Genomic DNA, 26,374 nt, shown 5'->3' on the forward strand with positions numbered 1-26,374 from the left:
GGCAAGGCACCGCGTAAATGACCAAACGCGTAAACAAAAACCTCGTAAGTGCAGACTATACTGTAGATATGCATACTCTGCGCTTGTACTGTACCAAATATTTTTGAAAAAATTACCCATCCTTTTAACATTTATTTCTCAGCAACGAAACAACTTATAAAAAAAAATCAGTCAATAGCATTTTTTTGATATGGGTGTCCCCATTAATGGGGAAAATTAAACAAATCTGAAAAAAAAAATCAAGACTGTTTGGGCATTTTAATTGAAGCTTACAAAACCCTAAGTTATTGAGCCCCATATAACATAAAAGAAAAAAAAATAGGCAAATCTGTAAAAAAAAGAAAAAAGTCCATGAGTAACTGTAGGACCCTCCCCTTAAATTAAGTTACCTGTATGCATTCGTAGATGTTTTCTTAGAGTGTACTGCTCAGTGAAACCTTTTGTGCAAACTTCACAGACATATGGCTTCTCTCCACTGTGTTTCCTTTCATGTGTTCGCCAAGCTTCACGATTTAAGAAAGGCTTGGTGCAGTAAGAGCAAGTAAAAGGTCTCTCTCCAGTGTGACGTCTCATGTGGAGCTTGAACTAATGGAGATAAATAAGAATAAATAAATGATTAAGTCAAAACACTGTCATAATTTTCTACAGGAATTCAGCAAAGAAATCTGACATACAGTAATTGTATGAATGGTATATATATGAGAAATATGGCATAAATCCCAGATATAAAGTTAGGAGTTTAAGAGTCTATAGTAATAATAAGAGTGAAATGTCTTCTACTGGTTGTGGAACAAACTATTGCACCAGAAAAAATTAAAACTAAAAGAATAAGGCAGGAATGAATCCTGGAATTCCAATTTGGGTTGAGGATTCAGGGGCAGTTCCAAGATTTTATGGTGGTGGGGGGAGGGGGGGTGTCAGATTTTGGGGGTGAATGGAAATAAAGTCACAAGAAAAAGAATAACGAAAACAAGTCACAATTTTGGCTTGGAAAATTTTTTACATTTGCTTTAAAATAAAGTAATACTGTTTACTGTAAAACCAAACACAGTTTATGGCAGTTGTTAATTGACAATAAATGACTTCCACAGACTGACAACACAATACGTATACAGTATCATGGCATTATAAGTACAGTGCTATATGTAAAAAAACATCTTATTAATCCGCAGATGGTTGCCAGTCCTACTCTTAAAAGTCCAACCCCTGGTTGGCCCATATCCATTTTTCAGAAACCAGGGAGAATAATCTTATTTTAAAAGCTCTATTGGTGATGGACAATGCACCAGCCCACCCTCCTAATTTGATGGAAGAAATGCCAGAGGAATTCAACTTCTTCACTGTGCACTTCTTGCCACCCAACACAACACCTCTCATCCAGCCCATGGATCAGCAGGTCATTTCTAACTTTAAGAAGCTGTACATAAAGGCACTGTTTAGAAAATGTTTTGAGGCCACTTCTTCCAATGATGTTAGTTTGAAGGACTTTTGGAAAAGTCACTACAATATTGCAGATGCTGTGTTTTTTATTGTGTCAGATTGGAAAGAGGTTTCTGTGAGGTGTCTTTGTGCTGCTTGGAGGCCATTGTGGCCTGAATGTGTGCCCCCAAGAGACTTTGAAGGCTTTGAAGAGTTAGAGGGAGAGGCTGTTGTGCAATAAATTGTGTGTCTAGGCAATTCCATGGGCCTGGAAGTGAATGAGGAGGATGTTGAAGAGTTGGTGGAGGAGCACAGGAAGGAACTGTCCACTGAGGAGCTGCTCGAGCTTCATAATGAACAGACAGAGACACTGAAGCGAAGCTTAGCTTCTGAGGAGTCAGGGGAGGATGAGGACAAGGAGGAAAGCCGCATCATTCCAGCCAAAGATCTCAAGGATGTGTTCTGGTGCTGGAACAAACTGTCAAAACTTGTGGAGGATTATCATCCTGATGTTGGTGCTGTGGAAAAGGGCCTTAGTAATTTTAATGACACTGTGAAGGCCCACTTTTGGAAGGTCCAGATATCCAGGTTGAAGCAGTCAACCCTGGGTTCCCTCTTTAAAAACGTTCAAAAAGATCCTACAGATGAACTGCCTGTAGGACAGTCACCAAAGAGGGCTAGAAAGGATGACTCCTCTCCTTCCACCTCTTCTCAGTAATTCTCTCCTCCCCCTTCCTCCTCTGCCTCCTGTCCTGCATGCTGAACAACACTAAGGTAAGATAAAGTACAGTATTTTTTATATTTTTTTTACTAATTTATTATTTTTTATTACAAGTATTAATGATATTCTTTAGTTTAGGAGTTCAAATGCACATTTATGCACTTTTTTTACAATTTTATAATATATTTTTCATTTTTAAGTGGTTGTACTTGGGGGCCTGGAACGGATTACCCCTATAACGAACAATAGGGGGCAGTGAAATTTTGCTCAAAGCTGCACTCTTCAGGCATTGTTCCTTATACATATCTAAGACTCCATGCCAAATTTGAAGCTGATATGTCGAGGTTTAGTCTGCCGCATTTTCTACTGAAATTTTTAAATTTACCTACAGTACTAGCCAAACAGCCGCTGTGGCGGTGCAATGTTCTGTTCAGTGTTTATCAACTTTTTTTCATATCTCTTATTTCATTTAAGTTGTCTTGTTGCAGATGAGTATGGCGCTATGTCTATATTGATTCTCAGCCTTTTCTCATTTCATTTCTCAATGTTGTGTTACTGTACTGTAATGTAGGGGAGACCTGGGTAAGTTGGCGCACTTGAAATTATTTCATATGTCAGCTTCACGGAAATGAGCTGCCTTTCCGCGCAGTTTTTTATCACTTATGATGGTAAACCAAGTGGTCCTGAGCATTGGCGTGGTCCCATTGGAAAGCAGATCAAGGAGTCTTTGTCTGAGCTTCCAGTTGTCGCCTTCCAGCCAGTCAGTTTCCCTGATTTCCCTGTGTTTAATGATGAAGTGGAGAAAGATCTGTCCTGGGATCAGAAATACCTGTATAGGATTTGTAAAGGAGTTATCACAAGTGTTGTTGAAGATGACTTGGCTGCTATTGAGCCAGGTCCTCCCTGTGTGTCAAGGTGGAACACCTTATGGAGTAGAATCCTCAGGCTGTATGTAGCAACATCAAGACCCAGCCATGAGTTGAAAAGAATTGTCATTACAATAATAAAGTTCAGTGCTCCAATGTGGTTTTACATCAAGATACACCCTTACGTAACACACGGCTCAAGGAACGTATTCCAGTCCCTGCTATATATGAAACACCTGAATAGTGAGGAGGAGACGATAGTGAAGAAGGCTGTCCAGAAAAATGCATACTTCGCCCACACAGATCAACTTCTTCTTGGTATGTGTGCAGATGAGGACATGACTGTTAGAGAAAAAGCTGTCTCAATGATAAAAAAAATTAGAGAGGAGAATCAGCAAAAGGAAGAATGCACTGGCAGATCTGAAGAGGAGGAGGAAGATTCTGATGCTGCTGTTGACGAGAATTTGTTAAACTATACTGATGAGGAGGGTAAAGATGGAGATGGGAATGAGGATGTGCCTCCTGTAGTCAACATGAGAAAGGTGGTGACTCCGAAACTAAAGTGGCAAGCAAAAAACTATCATTCCATGATTAACTGGAGGAATGAACTCAAGACTGAGCCTCCTTACATTGCTTCTCTGTCAAATCTACAGGTTAATGACATTCTTGAGACACCATTAGTGGTGCCCAAGTGGCCAAACAGCACTCAGGCGGTCGAGAGAGGCATAAAAGTGATGACTGAAGCTTGCACTGAAGTGACGGGATACGAATCGAGAGATGGATATATTAGGCAAAGATTATTGTCTAGGAAAATGATGCCAAGGTTCCGCACGAAAAAGAATTTCAATATGAACTTGTAATGATTTTCTATACGGTGTACCTGTAAAATAACATGTGAATTAAATCGATGTCACCCATGTAAAATTTATCATTATACTGGAAAACATTAAATGACACCTAATTTTTGGTACTGTATACACTAAAAGTTGACAAAAAGTCGTTCGCGATGCGGCAGGGTAAGTATGCATGAAATGGCATGAAATTTTGCACAGGTGTTTGTTACAGCCATACAAACGATGCCTGAAAAGTGCAGCCTGCAACTCAAATAAAAGTGTTTTTTCCCTGCCCCCTAACGAACAAACGCTATAACGAACGAGGTTCTAGAACCAATTAGATTCGTTATAGCATACCCCACTTATATATATATATATATATATATATATATATATATATATATATATATATATATATATATATATATATATATATATATATATATATATATATATATATATATATATATATTGTTACGCCGTCTCTTAATTTACTTAAATATCCAGGTTCTAGGCGTAACCAAACAAAAAAGTGAAGTAAATTAAAAGAGAATAAAAATAAATAAAGTAAACCTTTAAGAATTTAATTGATTAAATATTAACACAATAAAGAGCCTCGTAGGCTGTCACAACAAATTGATTCACCATCGAAACTTTTAAGACACAAGTGATACAAAACATCGAAACATCAAAAGAATAAAAATAAAGCATTGGATTACGTTAACACTGCATAAACATGTAAAAACTATCACTGAAATTAACTAACGTGAAACAACACTGAATTACTTGAATACAACTAAGCAAATACTGATGGACACAAACAGAGACATAAATAGGTACTCACATAGATATACCACATTGGTGGCGACAGGAACAACACAAATAAATTAAGTATAAGTAACAAGTGACACTCAAAGGATGTGGACTGTATGACAGGAGAATTGAACTGACTCAAGTCAGTTGGTGGGTCCTATATATAAGGTCGGCTCCCGCCACGCGACCCGCCGGTGGGTCGTTTAACGATGCAGATAGTCGTTAGAGAACAAAGAATGCTGGTTACAATACAAAATAAAGAAATAAGATGGGCTTGAACAAATAATGACAGTAAAACCTTAACAGCACAGGGTAAGGTGACTAGAATATATAATAGTAAATTTAACACATCATTACAGGAATAATATGGAACATGGGAGCATGTTATATATAAAAAAAAAGAAAAAAATACGACACGGTCGTAACAAAATATATATATATATATATATATATATATATATATATATATATATATATATATATATATATATATATATATATATATATACATACACAGTATTACCCCGCCTAACGCGGTTTCACTTAACGCGTTTTATCATATACGCGGTGCCTCGCCAGAGCTGAACTTTCACTTAACACGGATTTTTTCCACATATACACGGTGAGTGTCCGGTGAGTGCCCGGCTCGAGAAGCTATTTTTAGATTTGCGCCACCCACCACCCTGCCTGACTGCCTGTTTTAGCTCATAAAATTCATACAAATTACCCGGCCAGAATATAATTTACATTGCTGGAATTCTTATAATTTGGTGATCATTTTGAATATAAACATCATATATTTAGCATTAGACATACAAATTTTAGATAACATTTTTTCTCTGGGTAACTATGTTATCTTTTGTGCAAAATATATGACATTTATATTCAAAATATTCCTGGTCTTACAAGGAATCCAGCAATGTCAATTATATTATCCTAACTTTAGTTTGAGGTATTATTTATTACAAAAAAGTTAAGTATTCTGGTTTTCCCACACATCTCCTTGGGACGGTTGGTGGGGGGTGGGGGGGAGGGAGGGACCGACCGACCATCTGTTACCCTGTGAAGAATATTTATTTTTTTTTTTTATTAACAGAAGATATTTGTTTTAGCTCATAAAATTCATACAAATTACCCGGTCAGAATATAATTTACATTGCTGGAATTCTTATAATTTGATGATCATTTTGAATATAAACATCATATATTTTGCATTAAACATACAAATTTTAGATAAAAAAATTTTCTGAGTAACTATGTTATCTTTTGTGCAAATTATATGACGTTTATATTCAAAATATTCCTGGTCTTACAAGGAATCCAGCAATGTCAATTATATTATCCTAACTTTAATCTGAGGTATTATTGAATACAAAATGTTAAAATCTAAATTTTTCACCCACTCTTCTCTTGAAGGGATGATTGGTGGGGGGTGGGGGGGAGGGTTGGGACTGACCGCGTGGTTGGAAGAGGGGGGGAGGCAAGGTGGGGTACTTTGATTGACAGATAGTGTCGTGAAGATTATTTTTTTTTTTATTAACTGAAGATATTTGTTTTAGCTCATAAAATTCATACAAATTACCCGGCCAGAATATAATTTACATTGCTGGAATTCTTATAATTTGGTGATCATTTTGAATATAAACATCATATATTTTGCATTAGACATACAAATTTTAGATAAAAAATTTCTGGTAACTATGTTATCTTTTGTGCAAAATATATGACATTTATATTCAAAATATTCCTGGTCTTACAAGGAATCCAGCAATGTCAATTGTATTATCCTAACTTTAGTTTGAGGTATTATTTATTAAAATTTAGTGGTTTTCCCCAAAAATTTCTCAGAGAGGGAAGAGCCGGCAGTGTAGTGTGAGAGGGGGAGGGAGTTGAGTCCATTATTTGAATGGACATTAACTTGGCGACTGTATTTCTCTATTTCTCTTAAGTATTAATTGTGTGCATGTACCATCATAAAATTAAGATGTTATTTTTACTACAACATAGTTATGTGTCTTCAAAAAGTGGAGTTTGGGGGTCGGGCCGGTTTCTATTGGAATTAATCCCATATGTTCTGTTGTTCACTTAACGCGGATTTCACTTAACACGGGACCCTCTGCGTTCTATTGACCGCGTTAAGTGGGGTACAACTGTATATATATATATATACAGGTTGTACCTCTCTAGTCCGGCATTCTGTGGTTCGGAAACTCCCGTGGTCCGGAACGATTTTAGTTTGTCCAATAGGTACAGAAGATAGGCAGCTCTCTCTCTCTTTTTATTATTATTATTATTATTATTACAGGAGTATTAAATTTTTGCCCCTCAGGCCCCAATGTGGGTCAGTGACCTATGCCCAGGTGGCCTAATCCCTGTAAAAAAAAAAAACAAAGCCGCGGGAAATTAAAGTTTGTTTACATCCGGCAGTTCGGCTGCTCTCTCTCTCTCTCTCTCTGCTTGTCTATACAGAGTACAACATTTAACCCTTCAATATATATGAGCAGTAAATAAGTGTTGCTTTCATATTTTTATGTAGAGTAATGACGATATGTTTTCACATGTGCGCACTTACATACGCGCAGTCTCACTTTTTTTTTACCATTAATGGTTAGCTACTTATATTGTTCCATTTATTAACATTAAATAACATTTCAGGTACTTCAAACAACCATATTATTTTTTTACATTAATTTTACTACAGCTACAATCAGAGTCTTATTTTCTTCAGTTTTATATGTAGAACCAATCAGTCACTGGTTTTGTAAGCTTTAACATACGGTAAACAATGCCGGAAGCCGTCTTGTCTTCTCGTATGTTTTAATATTCCACGTATTATTAATAAATTGTATTGTTAATTTTGCACACACAAACATTAATTCAATAAAAACAAATTCAGAAACATTAATTAAAATATATATGAACATTAAATAAGTGTTGCTTTCATATTCTTATGTAAAGTAATGACGATATGTTTTCACGTGTGCGCACTTACATACGCGATCTCTCTTTTTTCTTTACCATTATCATTAGCTTCTTCTATTGTTCCACTTATTAACATTAAATAACATTACTTAAAACAACCATATTAATTTTACTACAGCTACAACCAAAGTCTTATTTTCTTCAGTTTTATATGTAGAACCAGTCAGTCACTGGTTTTGTAATCAACAAAAACAATGCTGTGTCATTTCCTCGTGTGTTTTAATATTCTACATATTATTAATGAATTAAATTGCTCATTTTGAACACATAAACATTAATTCAATAAAAAAGACATTCAGTAATACACAATAATGAATCTTTTGTACATAAGAGAAATGAAGCTGTTTACACGATTATGCACATCGTCTGCACGTCGGCGGGCCGTTCAAACCCGTCGAAATTCAAATTTCCGCCGTCAAAATTTTTATTTATTTTTTTTGTGTGTGTGTTCCAATAAAATACGTTGAATTAAAAACTCGCGAAATTTGAGAAGCTACTATACGACATTTAACCCTTCAATATGTCTTCAAAGAGACCATGATGCAGCGAAAGTGGTGCTAGTGCTTCCAAGCATTAGCACAAGTCACTATCTATCCAGGAAAAGGGTGAATTTCCATGGTCCGGCACCGGTCAGGTCCCGAGGTTGCTGGACGAGAGAGGTACAACCTGTGTGTATATACAGTAGTACCCCGCTTAACGTGGTCAATTGAACCCACGGGTACCGTGTTAAGTGAAAACCGCGTTAAGTGAACAACAGAACATATGGGATTAATTCCAATAGAGACTGGCCCGACCCCCAAACTCTACTTTTTCCGACACAATACCTATGTTCTAGTAAAATAACATCTTAATTTTATGATGGTACATGCACACAATTAATACTTAAGAGAAATAGAGAAATACAGTCGCCAAGTTAATGTCCATTCAAATAATGGACTCAACTCCCTCCCCCTCTTCTCACACTACACTCGCTGGATTCCTTGTAAGACCAGGAATATTTTGAATATAAATGTCATATATTTTGCACAAAAGATAACATATTTACTCAGAGTAAACATTATACAGGTTGTACCTCTCTTGTCCGGCATTCTGTGGTCCGGAAACTCCCGTGGTCCGGAACGATTTTAGTTTGTCCAATAGGTAGATAGGCAGTTTTTTTTTTTTTTACTTATCCTGAATTATTATGTGTAGAAATGTTAAAAATTTTTGCCCTCAACGGAAGGCCCCAATGTGGGTCAGTGACCTATGTAGGTGGAATGTCCGTCATAAAAAAAAAAAAAAGCCGTGAAAATCAGGTTTGTTTACATCAGTCGGCTGCTCTCTCTCCTCTTTGTCTATACAGAGTACAACATTTAACCCTTCAATATATATGAGCAGTAAATAAGTGTTGCTTTCATATTCTTATGTAGAGTAATGACGATATATTTTCACATGTGCGCACTTACATACGAGCAGTCTCACTTTTTTTTTTACCATTAATGGTAAGCTACTTGTATTGTTCCATTTATTAACATTAAATAACATTACAGGTACTTCAAGCAACCATATTCATTTTTTACATTAATTTTACTTCAGCTAAATTCAGGGTCTTATTTTCTTCAGTTTTATATGTAGAACCAATCAGTCACTGGTTTCGTAAGCTTTAACACAAACAATGCCGGTAGCCGTCTCGTCTCCTCTAATATTCCACGTATTATTAATAAATTGTATTGTTAATTTTGCACACACGCACATTAATTCAATAAAAACAAATTCAGAAACTTTAAATAAAATATATATGAACATTAAATAAGTGTTGCTTTCATATTCTTATGTAAAGTAATGACGATATGTTTTCACGTGTGCGCATGCGCACTTACACATGCGATCTCTCTTTTTCTTTACCAGTATCATTAGCTACTTCTATTGTTCCATTTATTAACATTAAATAACATCACTTAAAACAACCATATTAATTTTACTACAGCTACAACCAAGGTCTTATTTTCTTCAGTTTTATATGTAGAACCAGTTAGTCACTGGTTTTGTAATCAACGAAAACAATGCTGTGTCATTTCCTCGTGTGTTTTAATATTCTACGTATTATTAATGAATTGTATTGCTCATTTTGCACACATAAACATTAATTCAATAAAAAAGACATTCAGTAATAAACAATAATGAATCTTTTGTACATAAGAGAAATGACGCTGTTTACACGATTATGCACGTCGTCTGCACGTTGGCGGGCCGTTCAAACCCGTCGAAATTCAAGTTTCCGCCGTCAAAATTTTTATTTATTTATTTTTTGTGTGTTCCAATAAAATACGTTAAGAATTAAAAACTCGCGAAATTTGAGAAGCTACTATACGACATTTAACCCTTCAATATGTCTTCAAAGAGACCATGACGCAGAGAAAGTGGTGCTAGTGCTTCCAGGCATAAGCACAAGTCACTATCTATCCAGGAAAAGGGTGAATTTCCATGGTCCGGCACCGGTCAGGTCCCGAGGTTGCCAGACTAGAGAGGTACAACCTGTATCTAAAATTTGTATGTCTAATGCAAAATCTATGATGTTTATATTCAAAATGATCATCAAATTGTAAGAATTCCAGGAATGTAAATTATATTCTGACCGGGTAATTTGTATGAATTTTATGAGCTAAAACAAATATCTTCAGTAAATAAAAAAAAAAAATATTCTTCACACTGTAACAGATGGTCAGTCGGTCCCTCCTTCCCCCCCACCTCCCACCAACTCTCCCTACCAGATGTGTGGGAAAACCAGAATATTTACCTTTTTAGTAATAAATAATACCTCAAACTAAAGTTAGGATAATATAATTGACATTGCTGGATTCCTTGTAAGACCAGGAATATTTTGAATACAAATGTCATATATTTTGCACAAAAAATAACATATTTACTCAGAGTAAACATTATATCTAAAATTTGTATGTCTAATGCAAAATCTATGATGTTTATATTCAAAATGATCATCATATTGTAAGAATTCCAGCAATGGAAATTATATTGTGGCCGGGTAATTTGTATGAATTTTATGAGCTAAAACATGCAGGCAGGCAGGCGGGTGGCGGGTGGGGCAAATCTAAAAATAGCGTCTCGAGCCGGACACACTGCGCGTATACTTTGAAAAAACCCGTGTTAAGTGAAAGTTCGGCTCTGGCGAGGCACCGCGTATATGTGAAATCGCGCTAAGCGAAACCGCGTTAAGCAGGGTATTACTGTATATATATATATATATATATATATATATATATATATATATATATATATATATATATATATATATATATATATATACCTAGACCCGACTTACGACGGGTTAGGGACCCAAATCCAGGTCAAAGTCCGACATGGTCGTAAGTCCGACATAGATAAAAAAAAATTATTTTTTTTTTTTAATCTACAATGAAATACAGTACAGTAAAAGTAATGAATAATGATGAATGGATACAGTACAGTGAAAGTAATAAATAATAAGGAATGGATACAGTGTGACTGAGCACTTAACCTTTAATGTAGTCAGCTGAATGCACATGGGGCCCCCATAATTTTCTAATTATACATGGAGACTACATTAACTGGAAACGTTTCGCATAGAAAATGCATGTCATTAAAAAGAATTTTTTTTATCTATATCTGAGGCGTCGTGAAGTCCCGACGTCGTAAGTCGGGGTCTAGTGGTATATATATATATATATATATATATATATATATATATATATATATATATATATATATATATATATATATATATATATATATATATATATATATATATATATATATATATATATATATATATATATATATATATATATATATATATATATATATATATATATATATATATATATATATATATATATATATATATATATATATATATATATATATATATATATATATATATATATATATATATATATATATATTTTGCTGATAACCACAAGGAAAAGAAAACCACGTGTTCCTATGCCGTAATTCACATCTTCAGGGTGAGTACAGACTATAGAGGGTAATACAAATCAAGGTGTATATATAGAGGAGGGTGAGACCAGGTCCATAATGGTCAGGTATTAGGTAATGACCCAACTAATCTTTAAATAGCACACAACGGTTGGTGGTCAGGTCAGATGGTCAAGTGACCCGCCTTCTCACCTGATCACAAATCTTCTTATTTACAAAATTGTCCAGCTTGTACATGCCAGTACTCAAATTCATGTTGAATGCTTCGTATGTTTAATAAGACTAGATTCTATGATGTCTTACTATCAATTGAATTACATGGTAATATTGAGGAGGCATTATCCCAGTCAATGCAATGCTTGTTATCCCTCAAATGAACAAACAGAGCATTGGATTCCTGGCCTGTCCTAACACTGTATTTGTGTTGTTTAATTTTAGTTGCAAGATCTTTACCTGTCTGGCCTAAGTAAAACATATTACATTCCTTGCAAGGAACTTTATAAATGCAACCAATTCTGTTGTTGGGGAGTTCTTGATAAACATTTGTTTAACAGTGCATGAGTTTTTAAATGCCACATTGACATACCAGGTTTTTAGCTGTGCAGGAATGTGTGAGAAATTTTTGTGAAATGGTAATATTAAGATATTCTTATGGTCATGGGTGGGCTTGGGATCAGTATTACTCTCTAGTCTGTACTTACCCCTGAAGATGTGAATTACACAAAGCCTGGGAACTTCGTGTTTTCTTCTTCCTTTGTGGTTATCAGCATATCTATATCACAGCACCTACAGTGATTTATTTGCATATATATATATATATATATATATATATACACCAGACCCCGACTTACGACTACGTGGACTTACACCGTCGGGACTTACGACCGCCTCAGATATAGGAAAAAAAAAAAAAAAATTTTTTTTTAAATGACACGCATTTTCTATACCGAACGTTTCCAGTTAATGTAGTCTCCATGTATAATTAGAAAATTATGGGGGACCATGCATTCAGCTGACTACATTAAAGGTTAAGTGCTCAGTCACACTGTATCCATTCCTTATTATTATTACTTCTTTATTTATTACTTTCACTGTACTGTATCCATTCATCATTATTCATTACTTTTACTGTACTGTATTTCATTGTAGATTTTTATTAAAAAAAATTTTTTTTTTTTTATCTATATCGGACTTACGACCATATCGGACTTACGACCTGGATTTGGTCCCTAAACCCCGTCGTAAGTCGTTAGGTGTATATATATATATATATATATATATATATATATATATATATATATATATATATATATATATATATATATATATATATATATATATATATATATATATATATATATATATATATATATATTGTTACACCGCTAACACGGTTTCTCGCAACGCGATTCACGATACTCGGTGTGCCTAGCCAGAGCTGAGCTTTCACTTAACGAGGGTTTTTTCCAGATACGCCGCAGAGTGTCCGGGCGAGCTATTTTGTATTCGCCCACCCCATCCCTGCCTGCCTGCCTGTTTTAGCTCATAAAATTCATACAAATTATCCGCCAGAATATAATTTACAATGCTGGAATTCTTACAATATGATGATCATTTTGAATATAAACATCATAGATTTTGCATTAGACATACAAATTTTGGATAAAATGTTTACTCTGAGTAAATATGTTATTTTTTGTGCAAAATATATGACATTTGTATTCAAAATATTCCTGGCCTTACAAGGAATCCAGCAATGTCAATTATATTATCCTAACTTTAGTTTGAGGAATTATATTACTTAAAAGGTCAATATTCTGGTTTTCCCACACATCTGCTAGGGAGGGACCGACCGACCATCTGTTACCGTGAAGAATATTTCTTTTTTATTAACTGAAGATATTTGTTTTAGCTCATAAAATTCATACAAATTACTGTCAGAATATAATTTACATTGCTGGAATTCTTAAAATTTGATGATCATTTTGAATATAAACATCATAGATTTTGCATTAGACATACAAATTTTAGATGTAAGTTTACTCTGAGTAAATATGTTATCTTTTGTGCAAAATATATGACATATATATCAAAAATATTCCTGGTCTACAAGGAATCAGCAATGTCAATTATATTATCCTAACTTTAATCTGAGGTATTATTTAATACTAAATGTTAAAATTTAGTTTTTCACTAAACATCTCTTGAAGGGAGGATTGGTGGGGGTGGGGAGGAGGGTTGGACGGACCGCCAGTGTTGGAAGAGGGGAAGGCATGGTGGGGTACTTTGATTGACAGATAGTGTCGTGGAAGAATATTTTTTTTATTAACTGAAGATATTTGTTTTAGCTCATAAAATTCATACAAATACACGGCCAGAATATAATTTACATTGATAATTCTAATTTGGGATCATTTTGAATATAAACATCATATATTTTGCATTAAACATACAAATTTTAGATAAAAAATTTTCTCTAGGTAACTATGTTATCTTTTGCAAAATATATGACATTTATATTCAAAATTATTCCTGGTCTTACAAGGAATCCAGCAATGTCAATTGTATTATCCTAATCTTTAGTTGAGGTATTATTTATTAAAATTTAGGGTTTTCCCCAAAATTTCTCTGAGAGGGAAGATCCAGTGTAGTGTGAGAGGGGAGGGAGTTGAGTCCATTATTTGAATGGACATTAACTTGGCGACCTGTATTTTTCTATTTTTAAGTATTAATTGTGTGCATGTACCATCATAAAATTAAGATGTTATTTTACTACAAATATAGGTATGTGCCTTCAAAAGTGGAGTTTGGGGTCGGGCCGGTTTCTATTGGAATTAATCCCATATGTTCTGTTGTTCACTTAACGCGGATTTCACTTAACGCTGACCCTCTGGGTTCAATTGACCGTATGTTAAGTGGGGTACAACTGTACATGGCAGTGGCACGAAAGATGGGAATTACAGAGCCCAAACCCTTTAATGCTTCCTCTGGGTGGTTACAGAGGTTTAAGATCCGGAACAAGATCACCAATATAAACATTGGTGGTGAAGAAGCGAAATGACCGTGCTGCTAGGAATTTCCTCTCCGCTTACGTGAGATTATGGAGGAAGGACAGTACAGTGACGACCAGGTGTTTAACATGGACGAATCTGACTTCTGTGGACTTTTCTGGAAAAAACTACCTTCAGAATCATGGCTGTAAGAATGCCAGCAGGATTGGGCGGAAGGTCAAGAAGGAAGCATATCCGTCCTGTTTACCACCAATGCCTCCGGTACCTGTAAGCTCAGGATATCGGTGATCCGCGCATAAGCCGCCGCCTACAAAACCATGCACATGACCAGCTAAATGTCCACTGGCTGACATACCGTAAAGCGTGGATGTTCTCACTGTCCCTCTCTGTGGTTTGATGACTGTTTTGTTCCCGATGCTTAAAAATTCATAGCGGCGACAGAATGTGCCATTCAATATTTTATTTCGCTGCTTCAGACAACGCAGGACACCGCCCCCCCTCTGTTAGATCGTCATCCCAGCGTAAAGTGGTCTTTCATTCCTCCCCACTTTTCGTCTATAATACAGCCCATGGACCAAAGAGTTAATCTGGCAATGTAAAAGCTGCATTCTCAACAAAAAAAATTCAAACTCTGAACGACTACACCAAGCTTACCAGGGAGGGATTGCGTAACCTGAGTGACATCACCACCGATAGCAGAAGCCGAAAGAAGATGAGGATCAACAGTTGGCACAGCAAAATACTGTTCAAACAATTCTGGAAGTATTTAACATCAAGAAAGCTGTGGACTTCTTGGTGCGATCATGGGATCAACTTTAATACTGTTGCTACAATTAAATACACACTGGAGACATGTGTTCATGGAATACCAGGTGGAGGAGAATCAATCTGTGACTGGTGAAGTCGGAGCTGTTGCAGTAGCAGTGGACCTTGCCAGAAGCTACTTGAACTGTTAGTTCAGACTTCTCCGAGACCAGCAGCAGCATCCTGGGTGATCAGAATCCTGAGTGACTGCCTGACGAGATGTTGGAAAGAAGATCCGTCAGTGATCAGGAGGAAAGAAGGTCGCGTCATTCTCGAACAACACAGTTTAACTCATAGTGATATTAAGGGTGCCATGGGTGTGCAGAAAATGAAGTCCTTCCTTTCCTCACGACAATGACGATGACATATGAGAATACTTCCATACCGGCTGGTGCAGGCTATGGAGCCGTTATCCGCGATTATCAAGACAACATAAACTTTCAACCGTCAAAGCATAACGAGTTCTTTGCCATAACCCACACAGCCAGCCCAAACTGATGATAGTGACAGTGAATGACTTTGAGGATTTGTCAGGAAGCCCTGACGCTATAAGTACGTGATGGTGATCACCTAGTAATGAGCGGTGCCTGGGGAAAAATAATCTGCCCTCTGCCTAGGAACCAGCCTCCATCGTATGCCGACCCCATCTTTACTAACGTAAGTGTTCCACATAACTTTTAGTTTTCTAACTAACCTTTATTTTTCTATCTATTTAACCTTTATTTTCCTAACTTCTTGCCTCTTCTATATTACTTGTTTTCAAACCATCATAAAGTTAAGATAAAATTTTTTACTACAACATAGTTGTGTATGGTCAAAAGTGGGAGTTTGGGGGGTCGGCCGGACTCTATTTCAATTAATCCCATATGTTATGTTATTCACTTTACCGTTTCTCGCTGCAGGGACCCTCGGGGTTACATTAACAGCGTAAAATTGAGGTTAACTAACATATATATATATATATATATATATATATATATATATATATATATATATATATATATATATATATATATATATATATATATATATATATATATATACGGTGCCCTTATACTTGATCCGTAGAACCCAGGGTCCGTGTTAAGTGAAATCACGCGTTTAGTGAACAACAGAACATATTAGGATGTTAATAAAACCGGCCTGACCCCAAACTCCCGCATTCTATAACTTTATAATAAAACTCTTTATCATATTATGATGGTACATACACAATTAATACTTAAGAAATAGAGAAATACAATCGCCAAGTTAATGTCCATTCAAATAATGGACTCAACTCCCCTCCTCTCACACTACACTCTTTTGGCTCTTCCCTCTCTGAGAAGTGCAGGAAAACCACTAAATTTTAATAAATAATACTATCAAACTAAAGTTAGGATAATACAATTGACATTGCTGATTCCTTGGGGCCAGGAATATTTTGAATAAATGTAACCTGTTTGCACAAAAGATAACTATAGACACTCCAAGAAAAAAATTTTTATCTAAAATTTGGCATGTCTAATGCAAAATATATGATGTTTACTCATCAAAATAATCACCAAATTATAAGAATTCCAGCGTGTAATATTCTGGCGGGTAAATTTATGAATTTTTAGGCTAAAACAAATATGTCTTCATAAAAAAAAATAATCTTCGACACTATCCCCATCAATCAAAGTGCCCCCTTGCCTCCCCCTCTTCCAACTTGTGGTCAGTCCCAACCCTCCCCCACCCCCACCAAGAGAAAGAGTGGAATTAGAAAAAAATAAATTTTTAACATTTTGGCATTAAATAATGCCTCAGATTAAGTTAGGATAAGCCTTAATTGAGATTGCTTTGGATTCATGGCAGACCGGGAATATTTTTTTTTGAATATAAGCGTCTTATATTTTTTGCAAAAGATGTATACTTACTCCAGATTAAACATTTTATCTAAAGGTGCATGTATGTGCAAAATATATGATGTTTATATTTCAAATGATCATCAAATTATAAAATTCCAGCAATGTAAATTGTATTCTGACGGAAGTAATTGTATAGATTTTATGAGGCTAAAACAAATATCTTTAAGTTAATAAAAAAAAAAAAATTCTTCACTGGGTAACAGATGGTCGGTCGGTCCGTCCCTCCCCCACCCCCCACCCAACCGTCTCAAGGAGATGTGTGGGAAAACCAGAATACTTGCTTTTTGTAATAAATAATTCCTCAAACTAAGTTAGGATAATATAATTGACATTGCTGGATTCCTTGTAAGACAAGGAATATTTTGAATTTCATGTCATATATTTTTGCACAAAAAAGAGATAACATAGTTACTGAAAAATGTTATCTAAAATTTGTATATATATATATATATATATATATATATATATATATATATATATATATATATATATATATATATATATATATATATATATATATATTATATATATATATATATATATATATATATTGATAAATACGGAAAAGAAACAACAGAGCACCTTAGCTTTCGTCTTTATTCAAGACATCTTCAGAGGCAACTGGATTACATGGACAGAGAGAGGGTTTAAATATACAGGGTGACCTTATTAAACATGAGGTCAGGTCATAATGATGTCATCCACTAATCCCCACATGAACACGTGGAGCTTAAGAGAAGGGCGGCTGACTTGTCAGGTCAGGTCAAAAATCAGGACCCACTAAATAACTATCCTGCATCTAGATCAAAGGTTTTCAAAGCATTTTTAACCTTGGGCCACTGACAAATAAATTTATGTAACATATCAGTTTTGAACTGACCATCACTAATGTTTATTGATTTTAATTCCTTAATCAAACTAGCTTCAACCAGAAGTCTTTCTGTGACAAGATGATTTGAATACTTCTAAGCGTTTTTCCCAAGCAATGGGATGATTATTATTCCTAACATGAACGAACAGGGTACTGCTTTCAGATGCTGTTCTGATTTTGTACTTATGTTGTGCTGTTCTGATATTGTACTTATGTTGTTTGATTCTGAGCTGCAGTGTTTTTCCTGTCTATCCTACATAATTACAATTACATTTGCTTCATGGAATACAATAAACACTTCCACTTACATTCAAACTTGGGCTATTTCTTATTAACATATTGGTAATGGTTGAGTCATACTTGAAAACAACATTAATATTTAGTAGCTTGAGGGACCGAACTATCGGGACAAATTCATTACGATAGGGTAGAGTCAAAATATTCTTAAGTGTAGGAATTTGCCTGGTTTGAGAGGAATGAGGAATATATACATAGTAGAAGTCCAAAAATCCGGATGCCAGGAGTCCGGACCAACTGAGAACCCGGACTTTTCGAAAACTCTCAAACTTTTTAAATTTAGCGGCCTTGTGTGTGTGTGTGTGTGTGTGTGTGTGTGTGTGTGTGTGTGTGTGTGTGTGTGTGTGTGTGTGTGCATGCGTGAGCGCCACAGCTGCACAGTGACAAAAAGACACCACGCGGTCGCCATTTTAAAACAAGCAATCAAACTGTGATAACATATGTAATTTTGTGTCCTACTCTTTCCATTTACCATATACAGACAGACCCCGACTTACGACTGCTATGACTTACGACCGTCGGGACTTACGACCGCCGCAGATTTTTTATTTAAAAAAAAAAAAAAATTTTTTTTTTTCAAATGACACGCATTTTCTATCGAAACGTTTCCAGTTAATGTAGTCTCCATGTATAATTAGAAAATTATGGGGGCCCCATGTGCATTCAGCTGACTACATTAAAGGTAAGTGCTCAGTCACTGTAACCATTCCTTATTATTTATTACTTTCACTGTACTGTATCCATTCCTCATTATTCATTACTTTACTGTACTGTATTGTAGATTATTTATTTAGAATCTATGACTTTTTTTTTTTTTTTTTTATCTATGTCGGACTTACGACCATGTCGGACTTACGACCTGGATTTGGGTCCCTAACCCCGTCGTAAGTCGGGGTCTATCTGTATAGCATACGTATTTACAAGCCCAAAATAATGGCTCCTAAAGTAGATAAACTTCGTTGTGTGAAGAGAAAGAAGAACACGTTGAAATTGAGTGACAAACTTGAAATAATTAAGAAACTAGAACGTGGTGTGAGCAATACTCCTGTACTGTTCTAATGGAAACATACGACATCGGAAAGTCTACAATTTACGATATAAAAAAGGCAAAGAATAAAATTCTAGAATTCACAGCCTCGTCTGAGCCTTACAATAAAATTGCTGAAAGAAAAATCTTACATCAGCAAAAATTAGAAAATCACGATAAAGTGTTGCACGAATGGTTTTTGTTAAAACGATCTGTGAGAGGTTGGAGTCATAGACCACGTTCTTTATAGACTTTATTCTAACAGCGTCAGCTGGAGACTGGCAACCGGGCGCTGCCAAAGACAAGCCCCCATCTCAACATGGGAAAACATATCGTACGATGGTACAATCTTACATCTCCCCCACCCAAGTTAAAAGGAAATGACAATGCACATTTGAACTAACAAAAGGAAAACAATGCATTCATAAAAACAACAATAATGCAGGAAAAACGAGTCAAACAAAGGAAAAAAACAAAAAAAAACAAAAAAAAAACCTCTAAACTGATTTTACATCACATACACTACACCACGTAGTCCGTCAACCAGCCCGGAGGCCTACGGCCTCTCCTGGGCCTGGCCGCACTCGACTGGGGAGGGGCCGTGGGTGCGGAGGAGGGCGCGGGTATGGAGGGCACAGCAGAAGGGGGGCCAGGAGGCACAGCTTGGTGCACCACCGGAGTAGTAGGCACAGGTGTGGAGCCGTTTCGCAGGTGGCGTCTGTTGCGGATGGACACCCTGCCACTGCCACCCAACCTGACGGCATACTGCCTGTGAGGGCGGGCTTCCACCACTATGCCTGTCCTGTCCCAGAGCTTGGTAGCTGCGTCCTGCACACGCACCTGCGTGCCCACGACTAGGGGAGCCAGCTGGCGGGATACCTCCCTCCGCGACAGGACCCCATCCTGTGTTTCGGCCAAGCGCACCTCCCTCATACGAAGTGCCCGCCGCCAGTGCTGGTCCACCTTATAGTGCTGTCTGGCCACGGGAACGCCGTCACGGAGCTGGCGGCCGGTGGCAAGTTGGGCGGGCGACTTGTTCACCCCCCGCAGAGGCGTGTTCAGGTACTGGAGGAGGGCCTGGGATGTCCTATCGCAGTCCAGGCTACCCCCGGGCCCAGTATTATCCCTGAGGAGCCTCTTGGCAGCCTTGACCCCAGCCTCTGCCCTGCCATTGGACTGGGGGAAGTGGGCCGACGAGAGGCGCACCTCGACCCCCCATGACTTGAGGAAATCTGTCATCTCAAGGCTGGCAAGGTTGGTACCTCCATCTGTGGAGATCTGCTCAGGTACCCCCCACCTCGTGAAGTAGGCCCGCAGACTGGCGATGATTTTTCCAGAGGTGGCCTCGTTGGGGAAGTGGGCGATCTCCAGCCAACCTGTCAGTCGGTCAGCATATGCTAGGTACGTGCGGCCCTGCAGGTGGAACAAATCGGCCACCACTTGTTGAAAGGGATAGTCTGGCGCTGGGGTCAGAACCAACGACTCAGGAGGCTGGGAAGGGGCGTGGGTCTCGCAAGCAGCACACCGGGACCGATGATACTGCAGGTCACCCTCCATGCCAGGCCAATAGACAGACTGCCGGGCCCGCCTGAGCATTGAGTCGAGGCCCTGGTGCCCCACATGCAGGTTAACGGCGACCCGGTGGCGGAGGGAGTCGGGGATGACAAGGCGCACGCAGCCCTGGTCAAAGGTGTAGGTGACCAAACCCCTGACCACAGCCAACCTGTCCCTCACCGAGAAGTACGGGCGCAGACAGGCCACCTCCTGTGACTTGTGGGGGTGCCAGTCGCCCGCCAGCACCCTCGACACTAGAATCTGGTACACTGGGTCGTCCGCCGCCGCTTTGCACACTGTGTCTTCGTCCATAGTGATGCACCCATCCTGATCCAGTGCTGCGATTGTGACTGCACACACTGCAGCGCACAGGTCCTCCTCTTGGTCCATGTCCTCCGCATCAGGCGCCGCCCTGAGGGAGGGGAAGCGGGATAGGGCGTCAGCTGCACAGTTCCGCTTCCCTGGCAAGTATTTGACCGTGAATCGGTACTGCAGGGTCTTCTCCTTGAGCCTGAACAGGCGCGGATTCGCCACATCCGTGAAGGCTCTGTCCCCTAGCAAGCCAACTAAGGGGCGGTGGTCCGTCACCAGAATGAGGTTCGGGCAGCCAAGGAGGAACAGCCTGGCCTTGCGCAGGCACCACACCACAGCCAGGGCCTCCCCTTCTACTGCAGCATAACCGGCCTCGGCCGTGCTCAGATGTCGGCTACCACACAGAGCCAACCGCCACCCTCCTCTGCAGCAGAAGGGCGTCTCTGGAGAGGCACAGGCACAGTATTGTTGCAGGACGACGAAGCCGATGCCCTCCCTGCTCCAATCAGTGACAGCTGCCGTAGGCCTGGATTTGTCGTAGTACACCAAGCCGTCTCTGGCCAACTGACAGATGGTGTCCTGGGCCTGGCGAAACTTGAGCCGCAGCTGGTCGTCCCAATACACCTGCTTGCCCACTGGCTTCTTGAGGAGCTCACGGAAGGGCTCCATCACAGGTGCAGTGGCAAGGAAGGGAGCCAACTGATTAACCAGGCCATGCCAGGACCTGATGTCAGTGATTGATGGCTGATCCGGCATGGGGAAGTCCTTGATGGCTGACAGACGTTGGGCAGTGGGCTGGTACAGGTCCCACCCCAGGAGGAAACCCACAAACTCAGCTTCTCTCCTGCAGAACAAGAACTTTTCTGGTTTCAGCGTGATACCTGTGCGAGCGCAGGTCTCCAGAAAATCGGAAGTGTGCCAGAACGCCCCCTTCACACTGAAGTCATAGAGGAGAGTGTCATCCACGCACTTGTACTTGCAGGGCACATCCTGAATAGCGTCGTCAAACCTCTTGGTGTAAGCATCTGACGCTGAGCAATGTCCCATGGGCGTCCTGCAGTATCGAAAACGTCCCAAACGGCGTGATGAATGTGGTCAGGCGTCTACTCTCCTCCTCCAACTCCACTTTATGAAATCCCCAAAAGGCATCGGCGACGGTTTTGAACGAGTGCACTGGCACCCCAGACACCATGTCGAATGGTGCAGGTGTGTGGTGCGTCTCCCTCAGACAGCTTGCATTAAGGCGTTGGAAGTCCACAGTGCGCCTGGGCTGACCGTTTTTCTTGGCCACCACGACCATCCTGGCGCACCACTCCGTAGCCTCACCAGCAGGCACTGGCTGGATGACGCCTCTCCTGACGTCCTCCTCCAACTGGGCCTTCACCTCCGCTTCCCAGTGTTTCGGAACGGGAGCGGGTGTGTGACAGGCGTAGGGGGTCGTGCCGGGCGTCAGGTGGATACGGTGAGGGGGACCAGTCATGACTGGCAGTGGGAACCAGCTGGTGTTGAATGCGGTAGACGAAAAGTGCTTGAGTAGCCATGCCTCCAGCCTGGCCACATTCTCCTCCAAAGGAGGCAAGGGTATCTCAACTGGCCTCGGCGGGAAACGGCTGCTCTCAGGTAAACGGTTCGGAGGTAGATCGTTGGCAGTGTGCCGCTCCCCTCCATCGCCCACGGCAGCCACAGCACGTCTATGGAGCAGGAAGTCGACAGGCACCAAGTTGAGGCACTTGCAGGCCTCCAATGACAGATAGAGGGCCTTGGCTGTCTGCACGAAGTAGACCTCCTGGACGGTGGACCCCTCGTCCACACCGAGGCGGCAGGGGGCGGACCCCAGACACTTGAGCTGTTTGTTCGCCACGTCCCGGAGCAGGGATGCGCCTGCCACACACACCATAGCACCCGTGTCAGCTACAGCCAGCACAGGGGTGGCGGGGGAATTGCACCCGGCCTGGGACACGAACACTTGTAACCTGGGGTGGCGGGATAGCTGGGCTGTTGCCACTGTAACAGCGCCTGACACATCCACAGGAGCACTTAGGGCTGACTTACTCCTACAACACCTTTTGAAGTGACCAACCTTACAGCAATTGCGACATGTAGCCCCACTTGCAGGGCAGTTACTTTTACCAGAGGCATGTGACACGCCGCAGTTACCACAGTGCACGCGACTGGGGTGTCGAGGTCGGGCGGCAGCTACCTCAGACTCACCGGTGACGTCATCACCAACCGCCACTGCCTCCGCGGCTGTTCCCACCACTGCCTGGCCAGACGTACGACACAATACACCAGCATCTCTCACTGCTGCCTCAAATAACATGCATTTGTTTCTAAGCACTTCAACACTATTATAACTAGAGTACCCCTGGAAAATTTCCCTTTTCAACACTGGGTTACTCAGGCCCACCATAACTTTACGTAATAGCATGTACTCAGAGAGGTCGTTATCACAGGTGGGACATTTAAATTCACACTCCACTGCCTCTGAGAAGCATCGTTGAAAATACCTTTTCATGGGCTCCTCTTCACCTTGTTTGCTGTTGAAAAACTCGTTCCATTTCACAGCTTGGTTTGAAGATTGAAGAACCGTTCCACTGATGGCGTCCAGGGCTTCTTTGGGCGAGAGCTGCTCCCACTGACCGCTGGGGTATCTCGAGTCAATCACCCTTTGGAGTGCGGGGACGCAGTTCAGGCGAATGTGGAGTGTGGCCACCAGTTGTGGCCACCCGTTCAACAGCACCCATGACTCCATGGACCGCCTCCATGTCCTAAACGCAGCTGCTGGCATTTCTGTCTCACACTTCTCTGGAGCGACAGCTGCTGAGGGCTTCATGACCGGCATAGAAGCATGACCACCGCCAGCACCTAGAGACGCCATCTGAGCCATCAATGCACTCATGGCCTGCTGCTGGGCGCGCATGGTGTTCCCAGCCGGTGTAGAGAAGCCCTGGCATCCCCTTGAGGGCGTCGAGAATCGTGGACGTGTAGGGGCCATGTCAGCGTTCTTGTCAGGGCTGTAATGGCGTGTCGGGCCCCGACATATCCTACTCACTGTGCGCCATGTGAGAGGTTGGAGTCATAGACCACGTTCTTTATAGACTTTATTCTAACAGCGTCAGCTGGAGACTGGCAACCGGGCGCTGCCAAAGACAAGCCCCCATCTCAACATGGGAAAACATATCGTACGATGGTACAATCTTACACGATCAGAAGGTATGGCAATTTCTGGGGCCGATGCTTATTGCCAAAGAAAAGTCTTTTAAGGAGCAAATGAACATTGAATCAGAGTGAGCATTTAGTGATGTATGGCTTAGGAATTTCAAAACTCGTCACGGTATTAGACAGTTAGATATTGCTGGAGAAAGACAGTCGGCTGATACACAAGCAGCAACAAAATATAGTGCTATATTTGAAAAAATTGTAACTGACTATGAACTCACAGCCGATCAAATTTACAATGCTGATGAAACAGGGGTTTACTGGAAGTGTTTGCCCACAAAAACTTTGGCTGGAAACCAAGAACGAAATGCAACAGGGTTTAAGCTTAATAAGGAAATATTAACAGTTCTTACATGTGCTAATGCTTCAGGTCAGCATAAAATTAAGGTTTTGGTGATTGGCAAATTTAAGTGCCCATATGGAGCTTTAAAGCGATCAGAAGGTATGGCAATTTCTGGGGCCGTATTGCCAAGAAAAGTCTTTTAAGAGCAAATGAACATTGAATCAAGTGAAATTGGTGTGAAAAAAGTTGTATTCAATCTCACAGTATTATTTGGATCTGGATTGGACATTCCTCAGTTCAGGATTGGATTGATCTGGTTGGTTGAAAGAATCTAAATTTGAAATACAGTACAGTAAAGGCAATCAATAATGAAGAATAAATACAGTGTTACTGTGCACTTACCTTTAATGTAGTCAGCTCAATGCACATGGGGCCCCCATAATTTTCTAATTATACATGGAGACTACATTAATTGGATGATGCAGAGGAGGAGACAGGGCTGGGTGGGTCAATGTCGCTTTCTTCAGACAGGTTAATATACAGGGGAAACTTGCTGGTTGAAGGTATTGGATCATCTTTACGGAGTGAAGAGGCAGCACTGGTGAGGCGTGAGGAGACAGCAATGGGGGACTTCTTAAAATTTATGTCCAATTTAGACTGCACTGTAGCAAGCAAGTGCATCTTGGATCATTCTGTCAACTTTTGCAAAACGCTCAACATTTTGATCCATTCCGTCAAACATTTGCATCCCCTTATTAATTGTAGCAAATGCCCAGTGCTGGATTTAGACCTGTGGAGGCCCATGGGCAGCCTCTTTGTGGAGGCCCCCTCATTATAACTACCCAAGAGGGTGGGGTGGTGAGTGAAGCGAGGCTAAACATCTGGGAGTTCCGGGCAGTGCTGTAAGCCCCCCGGGAAAATTTTGAAATTTGAACACTTCTTTGGAGAATTTTGAAACCATATGCAGTTATATTGAGGAAATTAGAACATTGAGAAATTTTGAATTAACTGTATATTTATTGAGTGTACAAATTCCCAACACACACACACACACACAAAAGTGAGACATGACTGGGGTCATTCATGTGGTTTCAAGTCGACCAGCCTGATATAGCGACTACTGCACATGTCAAAAATTTTCAAGAGACTTCACAGAAAAGAATATATTATTAGTTATTACTGAGAGATGATTCTTTGCATTATTAATCAGATAAGCCTCTACTCAAATAATGGTTCTGTCCAAGAATGCATGTATAGGCTTCTTTAAGTCCAAGGTCAGATAGATTCAGAATAAGTATTAACTCAACTATAAAGAAAATTGAAGTTTTGCATCCAATAGTAAAACATTTGCAAGACATGTTCTAGGAAATGACAAATGACAAGATCATTCATCACTGAGCGGCGACGACTTCACTCAACAAGCACACATGACAATTCTCTCTCTCATTTTACATCTGCAAGACATGTTTATGTCTACTCATGGGAAGTTCACGAATCATGA

At 39.7% G+C, this 26,374-nt stretch overlaps 1 protein-coding gene across 1 annotated transcript in view; it reads right to left on the bottom strand.

Moving 5' to 3' along the window:
* Positions 1 to 350: 350 nt before the first annotated feature.
* The window catches only part of LOC121854500 (obscurin-like), a 193,651-nt gene continuing 167,627 nt past the window's right edge, over positions 351 to 26,374 (bottom strand). The window contains exon 25 of the mRNA XM_042349181.1: positions 351 to 585. Coding sequence (XP_042205115.1) covers positions 376 to 585 — 210 coding nt within the window. The 3' untranslated portion in view covers positions 351 to 375. The remainder of the gene's footprint in view (positions 586 to 26,374) is intronic.

The sequence above is a fragment of the Homarus americanus genome, unplaced genomic scaffold (assembly GCF_018991925.1).
Source record: "Homarus americanus isolate GMGI-L3 unplaced genomic scaffold, GMGI_Hamer_2.0 scaffold51354, whole genome shotgun sequence".
NCBI lineage: Eukaryota > Metazoa > Arthropoda > Malacostraca > Decapoda > Nephropidae > Homarus > Homarus americanus.